Source organism: Marmota marmota, unplaced genomic scaffold, assembly GCF_001458135.2.
Source record: "Marmota marmota marmota unplaced genomic scaffold, marMar, whole genome shotgun sequence".
Taxonomy (NCBI): domain Eukaryota; kingdom Metazoa; phylum Chordata; class Mammalia; order Rodentia; family Sciuridae; genus Marmota; species Marmota marmota.
Window position 1 is genome coordinate 525,467 of NW_025999927.1, and position 12,552 is coordinate 538,018.

Sequence of the window (12,552 nt, forward strand, 5' to 3'; positions counted from 1 at the left end):
ACGCCGCGGGCGTGGTCAGAGGGACCGGAAGGCGCGTAAAAATCTCATCATCACTAAGCCCCGGGCGTGATCGGAGCCGGGCCGAAAGGCGCGTAGAAAGTACGTAAAACGTTGCGCCGAGGCGCTGGGCGTGGTCGGAGCGGGTTGGGTGAGTGGTGATGACGCTAAGCGATCCTAGTGCTGCAGCGCGAATCGTGGGCAGGGGCTCTGGCCTGGTCTCGCTCCCTCCGGCCCTCCACATGCCGGCAGGTGCACTGCGGCAGGCCTGCGCTACTCTCTGCGGCGGACTCTAGTGGCTGATCACCGCCCGCAGGTTGTTGAGCTGCTTTGATCTGACTGGCCGGCTTTGCCACGCCTGTCCATCCACCATTCCCCCTCACCTTCCGAGAACTTGAAACACTCTGCCCTTCACGTTTCTGTTCCGGGGTTGCCTGCCCTCCTACCTTGGCCCACCAGCCCCTTCTTTCAGTGCTGCGTCCCAGGGAAACCTGGATGTCCCTTTATGCTCCTGTATACAGACTGGTATTTTTATTCGGCATAATAGTTTTGTGTTCATAGCTAACTCGCAAGTAGCTACGTTCAAGTGTTTTGACAGGATATTCGTCATACCCAACAGATATTTAGTAGACGTTCATCATGCCTTTGTTGAAATAAGGGAATGGCTTAATGTTGCGAGGAGGCAAAATTGCAACGTATGCAATTAAGGGGAGAAATAAAGAATGTCCACGCGCTTCTTCCCCTTTCAATGCTTTATTCACTCAATATAATTTCACTCTATAGTTCTTAATGAAGAAAACGACAATTCCTAATGCTAAGCACTGTAATAGACATAATCAATTCACAGCAAACAATTCTAGATTAATTCTAAGCCCTGCAAAACACACTTAATCATGACAGGCTAATGACAGACACTTCCTCTGCATGCTAAGTTCAAAAGTCTTAAGCCTTAGGCTTTATGTCCAGCAGATGCACACTCACTCAGACCGCAGTGATCAGGTCCGGAACCAAGGCAGATTTTTCCTGGCATGGAGTGGTTGGCCATTCAGGAGAAAGGAGAGAAAGGATCAGTAGGGAGAAGTTGCAGCTCTCATCAAGTCCAGATGAGGCTGTAGAGTTTGAGGGCGATGAGGATCACGCAAAGGCTCAGGAAATGATGACAAGTGATGGGTTATCAGGTCCTCATCAGGCTCTCCAGCTCGAATGCATGCTTGTTTCAACTGGCTTGAATCCCTGTTCATTTGCTCTATAATTATTTATACTAAATTTGGGGGACGGGGTTTGACCCCCCCCTTTCACTCCTTATCAGCTACCATCATCATTTCAAGGACATCATTTAACCTGGGGTCAGAAACTTTTGGTCTGGTGGTCTCCACCTTGATCTTCTTGGTTTCCTCTTATCAGGCAAGGACAGCCTGCCAGGGGCTTCACTCTGTTTATCAGGGTGAGGGGAAGTAACTTGTTTGTGGCCATAGTGGAGGGCTCTTGGGTGTGCCTGGTGAAATTGCAGGTTTCAAACTGGAGTTTTTAAAATGGAGTTGCTTAGGCTCAGGCCTAAGGCCATTCTAACACTTAAGTAAATTGGTTTTTGGGAGATAAGAGCCCCAAAACCATCTGTGCAGTGTGGAACCTGGCCTCACCTTGTTCTACTTTCTCCCTCCTGAGTTTCCCCCCTGGCTTTGCAGCTTGCTTTCAAGTATTTCGTCTTTCTCTGGGTCTTACTAGGAAACACTGAAAATATGCTAAGAGGTTTTAGGTGCTCTTGCAACATACCTATGGAAGGTGACAGTGATTTGCTTGACCCTATTTCACCCATCATTTCACCACATGTATGTGTATCAAAACGTGCTGCACACCTTAAATATACACAATAACGAACAGTTTGTGCAGTGATGGGGTTCAGGACACACTACCCAAAATATGTCACCTTGGCACTTAAGAAGACAGCAAGCGCTGGGCACAGTGGCCATGCCTGCAATCCCTGCTTGGGATGCTGTGGCAGGAGGATTGCCAAGTTCAGGGCCAGCCTCAGCAACTAGGCAAGGCCCCAATCAACTTAGCAAGACTCTGTCTCACAACAAAAAATAAAAAGGACCAAGGATGTAGCTCAGTGGTTAAGCACCTGAGTTCAGTTCCCAGTACCAAAAAAAGAACACATCAAGCAAGAGAAGGACAGTCACTCTGACCTGCCCTTATCCCTGAGGCAGGTCATAGGACCCTCTTGTAAGAGGTGCCCTTCTGTACTTGGAGGAAAGGATCATCCATATCCCTGAAGACAGGGACACAAGGAAGACCCTGGACCAAGAGGCCTTGTCTAGAACCCCCGTAGTCCCTACTGTATTGCGTGCCTTTGTCCAGCATGCTCATCAAAACCAAGCATTAGAATGCATGATGGAGCTGGGGTTGTGGCTCAGTGGTAGAGAGCTTGCCTGGCAGCTGTGAGGCACTGGGTTTGATTCTCAGCACCACATATAAATAAAACAAAGGTCCATTGACAACTAAGAAAAAAAAAAAAAACCCGAAGGTATGAGTTCCCATGTCTTTGGATCATTTCCTGAGGCTCCCAGATCACAGAAAGTTTGCATTAAATAAAAGTGTATGGGGCTGGGAATGTGGCTCAAGCGGTAATGCGCTTGCCTGGCATACGCAGGGCGCTGGGTTCGATCCTCAGCACCACATAAAATAAAAAAAATAAATAAAGATGTTGTGTCTTCCGAAAACTGAACAATAAATATTAAAAAAAAGTGTATGCTTTCCTCTTATAAATCTGTCTTTTGTTATAGGGGCCTCAGCCATGAACCTAGAATGGGAAGAAAACATGCGTCTTTTCCTCCACGTGTAGTCTACACCACTTTTGTTAAAAGAAATATACCTCGCTGGTTCAGACAGCTCTGTGTGAGGGCCCAGCCTCAGGTCCCATGCAGATGGGCCTCGGCTCTGTGCCCTTGCAGTGAAGACCAAACATTGATTTATGTGGTACTGATCACTGCAGTCGGCAGCCAGAAGCAGCCAGGTGGGTAGAACTGTCAGGTCCCATTCTCAGCAGGCTGGTAACAGATGCTGGAATGGAAAGGCAGGAAATCATCCATACCCAGACACTTCCAGGCATTCACCTGACCCTCAACAGATTGTAATGACACCAAATGGCTGAATTTCAGCACAGAAGTCCTTCCAGAAGTGCAGAACACATATTTTTCGCTCGGTATGGGGTCAGCAGACTTCTCATCCAGTCTTCAGGCCTAAGGGTCTCACAGCCACTCCCCTCTGCATTGTAGGGAAAAGCAGCCATGGATTTTCCTACATGGACAAGAACGGCTGTGTTCCAACAAGACTCTATTTACTGCCACTGAAATTTGAATTTATATGTTTAATGTATTTTGAAATATTATTCTTTTGATTTTTTTCAACCATTCAAAACTAAAAACCATCCTTAGCTTGCAGTCCATAAATACATAGGTAGCCAGGTAGCTTGCTGACCGCTGCACTAGCTTTGTGAGGTAGGTGCAGGCAGAGGATCTAATCAAGTGGATGCTCAGGGTTTGTTAAGCAAACTCCACAATGCCTCAGGTTCAGAAGAACACCCCAAAGGAATACTGATAGTGTAGTTTTCATACATCTTTCATTTATTTATTTAACTGTTTTATAACATTTATATTTGTTTTTATTTATTTTTTTATCAGCTTGGCATTTTTATGGAACAAAAAGATTTCCCCAAATGGAGCCCTGCTTTATAAGGAGTGTACTTCCAGGGGTTTGGCCTATTTTATGATGGTATAAATTGTGATTATTTCCTGGGAACCTGCAGGGTCCAAGGTCAGGGGAGACCCTGCCCACAGAGATGAGCCCCAGAGGTCATACAACAATATGCAAACTCAGCAGGATGAGACTCTAACACACCTGTCAAATCTCAGGTGACATTCCTTTTCTTTTCTGCTTATTTTCTAAACTGGTTCCATGTCCTCCAGGGGTTCTGCAAGGAGGTGAGAGGCAAGGTGTTCAGCAGCTTCCATGCATACACCACCAGCTCCTGCTGCTTCCTGACATCGCCCTTCCCCACTCTGCCTGAGGCTACACACAGTGGCCGATGCTGCTGCATTAATTTACAGCCTGCCATGCTAATTTCCTGACCTGGGAAGTGGGACAATAGGTATTGGTGTCACCTGCAGAACTGCCAGAGCATCAACTCTGGTGCAGTGCAAACACCCTGGGGGTGGGGTGGGAGATGACGTGGTACCAAGGTAAGGGCTGGTCACAACTCTGTGTGACAGGTGGCTGTTCTCATACTAGGTTTGCCTGCCCTGCCCTGCTAGGCTGGAGACCCCTGAGGGCAGAGCTGCTGACTCTGTCCTCACTGTGTCCCCAAGTCCTGGTGGGGCACAGGACACTCCCTGATCTGAAGCAACTAGACAAAATATTTATAAGTAGCACAGAAGTGATGACAGTCTTCAGTAAGGAAGGAAGGAATGGAATTATATGTGTTTTCAATTCTCATTATGACTTGCTTTTCTGTATTTGTTATATTTTTATTTATTCCTGAATCTCTATAGCAAATTCTAGTAAGAAACCTAATATGGTGGGGCTGAGGTTGTAGCTCAGTGGTAGAGCACATGGCTAGCATGCATGAGGCACTGGGTTTGATTCTCAACACCACATACAAATAAATAAAATAAAGGTCCATCAACAATTAAAAAATATTAAAAAAAGAAACCTAATATGGTATAAAGTTGTGCAAGTGACAAACACAGATAAAGTTCACTATACATTTTAATATATGATATAAAATATTACTTAAAGACATGAACAAGATACGGGTACAGCAGCACACACTTGTGTTCACAGTGACTCGGGAGACTGAGGCAGGAGGATGGCAAGTTTGAAGCCAGCCTCAGAGGCTTAGTGAGACCCTGTCTCAAAATAAAAAATTAAAAAGGCTGGGGATGTGGCTCAGTGGTAGCACACCCCTGGATTCAATCCCCAGTACAAAAAAAAAAAAGTAAAAAAATCAAACATTTTATATTAGAAAGCAAAAATAATTATCAAACTCAATCTTGTAAATCCCTGTGAGGAATAAAAGAAATTCTCCCACACTTGTGTTTTGTCTGCCTTCTGAGAACAACGTTGAAATAGCAAACTATAGAGAACACACACAAAGCTTGTTAAAATGATCACCACAGATGTATTGTTTATCAATTCAAATAACACTACATTCACTCATTCACTGAATCATTTTATTCATTATTAAATTCCCTTTTGTCGAAAAAAACATAACACTCTAAGCCTCTACTGAAACGGGCTGCTTCTTCCAGGAGGATCTGGAGGGAGGCCATCTGGGCACCAGGGGCTTCCAGTCCATGCCAGCATAGCAACTCAGGCTTTGGCATCATCGATGTAGAAAAAGCACTTTTTCTAGAGGCAACAGCAAGTTACCAGCACGAATCAGAACATGGCAAACTCGGGGGCTGTCACTTTGTTTTAGCGACTGAGTCATTCAGGTGAACAAGACTATTCTCATAAATACAAGAAGGGGGGCCACTGGTGTCCTCCTCAGGACAGTGCCACGACAGAAGGTTCTGGGCTCTGTGGAGCAGGAAGGCTTTCAAATTTTCTTCAAATATCTTATGGCTGAAAATGATAGCCATGTTATTCAGATTTTAGCTATATTCATGAAAATTCAAAAGTATTATAAAAACTATAAACTTTAGTTTCTCTGGGAATTATAAGCTTTTGACAGATAATTTTCAAATGCATGCCTCATACAACTGACATGTAAAGTTCATGTTCATCCCTCTTTCTTGTGATACCCAGCAATTTGTGCCTTGCACCAAGAGTACTCACAGAAACAGACATGGGAAGAGAGAACACAAAGCTTTCCGGTTGGAGGAACCGCTTCCTTCCCATGTTCAAACCAGTCAGGCTTCCAAGTGCCAGGTTGTTGGAGACTGTGCACGTCTGGATGTCGCACTCCAGGATCACACTGCGGGAACTCCAGGGCATAGGTAGCGTGGATGTCCCCTTCCTCTACCTGACTCTCTGCCTGGCAGCTTCGCTTCCGTAAAGGCCGAGTGGCACTTCTACTACCCAGTGAGAGGACACTGGGTGACAATGTGTGCTAAGCTGGTCCAGAGTCCTTGCTCCTTGTTTATAATTCCATTTCAAGAGCTCTCTCCACAATAGTTTGAATATGCGAGGTCAGGCAAAGAGCACGAGGTGCTGGGCAACACTGTGCTCCTCTCCATGAAGGGGAGCGCAGAACCAGGAGAAGGCCCTGGTGCAGGGACACTTAGAAAGTCACACTGCTAAAAGGTCTTGAGAACAGGGATGGTTCAAAACAATATTTTTACATACTTTGGAAAAATAGACATATTTCAAGTATCTTGAAGTGTGACTTGTGGATTTCATTAGTCTGCGTTTTTCCTGCAGTGCCACCATGCTTTAAAGCCTCCCAGGCTCAGTGCATGGGGAGCTGCTTCTTCACGCTGAGGGAAAGCTCTGTTTGCTCATTAGTCTTCTGTACAACCCGTCTGGTCTTGAAAGTAGTTCTTCATGCTTCCCGTGTTCGGTGACTTTTCCACGGTCAAGAACAGCGACAACGTCTGCATTCTTGATGGTGGACAGGCGGTGGGCAATGACTAACACTGTCCTTCCCTCCATCAGTCGATCCAGAGCCTCTTGCACGAGGTACTCATTTTCGGCATCGAGCGCACTGGTCAGGATCATAGGAGCACAGACTTTAGTGCCACAGCGGTGCACAGCCCCAGGGCCACACTCTGGCCCTCCTTATGGTGAACTTCTATTCTGACACAAATTTCCCTGCTGGGAGCAGGGACAGAAAGGAGGCAGGCAGGATCTCCCACCTCTAGAACCACGCTGACATCCAAGCAGAAGGCCCTGTTCAGGTGCCAACTGCAGGGATCAGGGCCCCTCCCAAGCTGGGTGCCCACTGGTGCCCCTCTGTCCCCTGCCTCTTGACTGCCATTACTGGCCCAGACTGCCTCACTTCACTGTGCAGAGTCCCTCCTACAGTGGGACACTCCTCAGTACAGTCTCGTGCAGAACACAGCCCCATACGTGCACACACTCTCACCTGGTCGCTTCATCCAGGAGAAGAATTCTAGGATTCTGAAGGGAAAATATTTAAAAGAAAAGAAAAAATATGGTTTTAGTGGAAAATACAAGTTTTCAGTAATAAGAACCACATTTGATATGTGCCACAGTGTGGGTGGACCTTGGAGCATCATGCTCAGGGAGGGACCACACTGGCGTGGTTCCACCCAAGGGCAACTTTACCAGGATGGAAGTATGGAGGACAGGGCAAAATCAGTGGCCAGCTGGGCCCAGCTGGCCACAGCTGGGATAGAGGGGAGAACAGAGACCTGTTTTTACAATAGCTTGTCCTCCCATCAATCTCAGAATTAACAGCAACAACTTTTATCACAGCTGCACTGAGGATGCCCCACCCAGTAGGTGTCTTCTAAGTGCGTTACCCTACGAGGTGGATTCCAACTTACTCCCACTTTATAGAGGAAAGACTGAGGCACAGGCAGGACCAGGTCTCAGGATCAGCAGGTGCAAGCCTAGGCTTGACCAACACAGTGTAGAGGGCTCTGCCTCCTCCCACGCACTCCCCCACAGGGGGTTAGGAGCTCAGATATGGGAGGCTTCTGGACAGCATTAGAACCATCCAGAATAAAGGGCACCTGCACCCACTGCCCCAGTTGACACTGGTCCTCATTCCTCCCATGTGTGTAGTCTCCTCTTGACGTGGAGTCTGTGGTGGCCCCCTGCCCTTCCACCTCCTGCCCCTCCCTTCCTCCAGGACTCCTCCCCAGCCTCAGGACACTCACCTCCCCATGTGGCACTGGCTTTGTGATAAGGGCACTCCTTTCTGGCTGACTCACCCAGAAGTTTACCACCTGTAGCTGGCACCATGGTACCCTGGACCTGGCCCCTCACAGAAGCTAGCACACGAGGACACCAGGATGGCCCTCCCTTGTCCAGGGCCTGGAGTAGCCGGCCATGGGCTACCTGAGCTTAGAGGCATTCTGGGTGCAGCCAGTGCTCAAGGACCGAGTGCCGGGTCCTCTCAGGACACAGGCGGGCTGGAGCCAGGTGTCTATTCTATATTATAAGGTGGAGTTTAGGATCCTGATGGAAGGAAGAATATGCAGAAGCTGGTCCACCGGGAACAGGTGACCCATGCTTGGGTCCGAGCTGCACACCGCCCTGCTGGGCAGCAGCTCAAACTGGTTTAAACTAGCCAAGGACAGGTTTCAGAGATGGCAGCTGGTCACTGTCACCAAGCAAGGTGTGAGTCTACACTGGAATGTCCAACACCCACCAAAAACATCTGTTTACCCTCTGCCTTTGGTTAAAGAAGTCATGCAAGGTACACTCAACTTTTGTTTTTAGTTCTCTGTGGCTCAAAGAGATATTTAGAGGTAGACAGGACAACTGCCTTGGTCTAGGTTGAGGCTGCATGCCCAGGAGGAGTGGGAGCTCTCAGCAGGGAGCTCAGTATCTGTGGAGGAAACATTCTTGGAAATTTGTAATAAGGAAAAAAAAAACTCTGTTTAACCAAAAATTTATTTATTTTTCAGTTCTACTCACTGGTCCTACTTCTGCATCCTAAAACAACATAAAATAAGTCCTCTTTCTCTCCTGGATTGTGGTGCCAATGTGCCTAGGGCTGCTGGACAGGTCTGGGCCTGCTGGGACGGGCCAGCTGTGCCCGGAGGCTATGGGGCCATTAGACAAGACTTCAGGTCAGGTCTTCACCAGCGCCTGATTTTGCACAGCCCTCAAGTTGAGTGCTTTTCCCATTTTAAAAGGGTTGTTCAAAAAAAAAAAAAGAAAAAAAAAAAGCAGAAGAACACGTAATGGAGGTGATGTGAATAAAACCTAAATCATTTACTCTGCAGTCATTTATGGAGAGTTCCTTGGCTCCTGGTCTCACCCACAGGGCACAAGCTGGGCAGTAAGAACAATTCCCCTGCTGGCTTTGCTGGAGAGCATCTCTGCCTCCGCAGGCGGGCGGATCACCTGCCCCTCACAGATGCCTTGCTCTCCAGGTCTCTGAGTTTCCGGTCACAAAACATTTCAGAAGAGAAGAAACCTTGAGGAGCTGAGTACTGCCCAGCAGCTGTTGGGACAGCTCTGGGCATTAGGAGAGGGAGACTGCGAAGCCATCCACAGAGGTCAGAGGCCGCGAGGCTCTGCCGTGGCTTTGAGGACAGGACCTGGCCTGCTGCAGTGGTGCACTCTGAGGCCAGGGAGCAGGGCGCTCCTGTGAGGCCAGCACACGGTTGGGGTGGGGGGGAGATGGCAAACAGGAGACAACAGGCCCACCTGACAGCAGCACACCCTTCTCCCCCACCACCGTGTGGAAAGCTCGGGGGAACTTCCGGATGAAGGCTGCAGCGTTGGCGGCCTCTGCAGCCCTCTCCACCTGCTCTGCTGTCACGGAGGAAGGGCAGTCCGCACCGTAAGCGATGTTCTCAGCAATAGAGCAAGAAAATAAAACTGGCTCCTACAAATTGGAACAAAGCATGTGTGTCACAAATTCCAAGGCAGAATTCAATCGCACCTCAGTGCCTTGGACTCTGCACAGCACTAGACCCAAGATGGGCCCTCGGCACAGAGGACGGACTCTGCTGTGGCTCTATGTCGTCCTCCTGCTCCGGCCACCCAGCATGCCCCTGTCTTACCCTGAAAGTGAAGCCAGATTTAAAGATAGGTAGTTAGTGTAGTTAGGTAAATCTAATAATGAATAAGATAAATAAAATGGAGGTCATTATAGAGAATGGAGTCCAGGAAACCAGAGCAGCACTTGGGGAAATTGAAATGTTAATGTCCCCAAGGCCTGGAGCCCATCCTAAGGAAATGTTTATAAAGCAGCACCCAGCAAAGAGGGAAATGCTAATCAAAAGCTGCCCCAGGCCTTTCCTACCCAGATTACTCCTTTAGCCCACCTATCTCCCACCTTTTGGGCCTTCCCACATGCATTCTATCACTGCAAGATAAAGGGAAACAAAAGACATGAGTGTGGGAAAGCTGAAAGAAGACGTTAGCTATAAAAAAGGGAAGACCTTCCCCTTCCACGGATTCTGCCTTTTGGGTCCTCTTATTCCTCCGGGAGAAGTCTTTTCTGCTGTCCTTTAATAAAACTTCTACTTTCCACTCTAAACTTGCCTCGGTGTGCTTCTCTGGTGTTATACTTCAGCATTCGGGGAAGCAAGGCCTGTCACCATTATCACTGGTAAACAGTGATAACAGAGGGGCCTGATCTGAGCACCTGCTATCCTCACCATGCTGCAGATGAGACCCTGCAGCAAGAGCCCACAGGGGCCAGACCACATACACCTGAGCACCTCCCTCAGGACTGGAGGACCCCTGTCCATCCCCTCCCAGATGACTCCCACTGAGGGTAGAGGGGCTCCTCCTCCTCCTGGGTGGCAGCATGTGAAGGGTTCCTAAAGAAGGGCTGCCTGCAGCTTCTCTCCAGTGCCCAGCGGACACTCTGCTTAGCACCCGTCACTGCGCCACCTGCCCCAGCCCAGAACTCTGAAACCTGAACTTCTCACAAAGGGCCTTTGCTTGCTTATTCCAAAAACCTGTCGCGCAAAGCAAGAGAATGGTCGGTGGTGACATGGGGCTTGGGACAAGCCCCTGAAAGCATCTGCAGTCTCCCTGCATCCTCTAGACTACACGTGTTCAGAGAAGCACAAGCCCCAGTCCTGGATGAAGCCACTGTTTCAACTGGTTGACGCTTGGGATGAGGCAAAAACCTGTCACAGGATGAGCCTGACACACCTAGAAATTTGTGTTCTTCTCTCTTGAGAGGTGCAAGTTCCATAAAAAGCAAGGGGCAGAAGCAGCTTCAAAGGGTGAATGATGGACAGAGGCCTCATCTCACCTGACTGACGGTCCCAATCTTGGATCTCAGCCAGGCTGGGTTCAGCTGGCGGATGTCATGGCCATCGAGAAGAACAGCTCCTTGTAGGGGGAGAACAAAGTCGCTGAGCGCCAGGCAGCCAATGGCTAATAGGAACACAGACTGTGCCCGTAAGAGAGTTCCAAATACAGGTTTGTGAGGCTTAATGACCCTCCCCAAGTGGAGCCCAAGCCAGCATGTGAATTTCAGAGCCAAGAGGGGCCTTCTGGGAGGCCAAGTCTAGGGCTCCCTCAGCCTGGGCGAAGAGCCAGGCCCTATCACCCTCCTCAGCCTGTCCAAGCTCCTCCTCCTGGTGACTTGAGGCCCCACCATCAGATGCCCTGGGAAGGGCCTTGAGTCAAAAGAGAGCTACAAGGGAGAGGTGAGCTGGTCCACTACTGGCCCTCCCAGGGGTGCAGTGCTGATGGTGGTGCCAGATCCCACAGCCACCTGATGGGCCAGCACCAGCAGTGGCCTCAAGCTCCACCTGTTTTGAGGCAAAATCTCAGAGTGCCTTGGAACTTCAACTTGGAATCTGCTTTGTCAGCCCAGCCAGAGATTTTTGAGCTTTTATTACTCCTTAAAATATCCCCTGTGCATGAACCTAATCAAGGGGAATCTATTATCTGCCACTGAGAATCCGACCCACGCCACGGCAGAGATCTTAATTGATCAGAGGCCAACTTCACAGTCCTCACTAGCAGAAGTACTTCTGCTACTTCTGCATGCTAAGGGTACTCAGGGCTGAATGCTAATAACACCAGGAGTGCAGCTCCTCTCCAGCAGAGCTGAGACACTGAGGGCCAGCTGGAAACCCACGGGTGCTATGCCCATAGAAGACGGAAGAGGCTCAGGTACAGCTCCCTCGACCTTGATCTATTTGCTCTGCAAGAAACCAGACTCAACTTATTTTGATTTGATTTGTATCTACCTGGCTCTGATTATTTAAACTCAGAACTTCACAGCATGTCAAGAGTGAATCCCAACAGCAACTCTGGAGGCAACAGAATGGTCCCCCATCCAGAGCAGATGGGGCTTCCTGGCTTAGAATCTGCAAGCCAAGTGTGCACAACACCTCACCAGCTGCATGTGGCTTAAACAAGAGTGCTAGATGAGAAATTCTTCATGAAGTCACAACTCTGGTCACTGACAGTCGTTTACTTGCTGACAACCGTTTTTTTCAATCCAAATCCAAAGAGATACACACTGATTATCTACTATGGGAAGGATGTAAAAAAGTGAAATCATGTGCTTTTGCTCTTAAGGACGTTGTAATTTGGGGCTGGGGTTGTGGCTCAGTGGTAGAGAGCTCACCTAGCGTGTGCGAGTCCCTGGGTTCGATCCTCAGAACCACATAAAAATAAATAAATAAAACAAAGGTATTGTGTCCAACTACAACTAAAAAATAAGTATTAAAAAAAAGATGTTGTAATTCAGTTAAAAGTAAAATTAAAACTAGAATGACAGCTGGGCACGGTGGTGTACACCTGTAATCCCTGCAGCTCAGGAGGCCGACACAGGAGGAACACAAGTTCAAAGCCAATCTCAGCAACGTAGTGAAGCCCTAAGAAACTCAGTGAGACCCTGTCTCTAAAAAAAAAAAAAAAAAAAAAAAAAAAAAAGGG

The 12,552-nt window shown here is 48.3% G+C and overlaps 1 protein-coding gene and 2 long non-coding RNA genes across 3 annotated transcripts in view; 1 reads left to right on the forward strand and 2 right to left on the reverse strand.

The window, feature by feature from the left end:
- Positions 1-20: 20 nt before the first annotated feature.
- Positions 21-5,084, forward strand: LOC107157892. Its single transcript, XR_001505559.2, has 3 exons — positions 21-99; positions 2,781-3,010; positions 3,963-5,084. It is a non-coding gene; the product is annotated as an uncharacterized LOC107157892 (long non-coding RNA).
- Positions 5,085-5,207: 123 nt separating this feature from the next.
- LOC125615895 lies at positions 5,208-7,329 on the reverse strand. Its single transcript, XR_007346486.1, has 2 exons — positions 7,082-7,329; positions 5,208-6,700 (listed from the first exon to the last, which is right to left on the reverse strand). It is a non-coding gene; the product is annotated as an uncharacterized LOC125615895 (long non-coding RNA).
- Positions 7,330-8,805: 1,476 nt separating this feature from the next.
- The window catches only part of Abcb10 (ATP binding cassette subfamily B member 10), a 20,448-nt gene continuing 16,701 nt past the window's right edge, over positions 8,806-12,552 (reverse strand). The window contains exons 9-10 of the mRNA XM_015504359.2: positions 10,910-10,989; positions 8,806-9,523 (exon numbers count right to left, since the gene is read on the reverse strand). Of these exons, the coding sequence (XP_015359845.2) occupies positions 9,158-9,523; positions 10,910-10,989 (446 nt within the window). The 3' untranslated portion in view covers positions 8,806-9,157. The remainder of the gene's footprint in view (positions 9,524-10,909; positions 10,990-12,552) is intronic.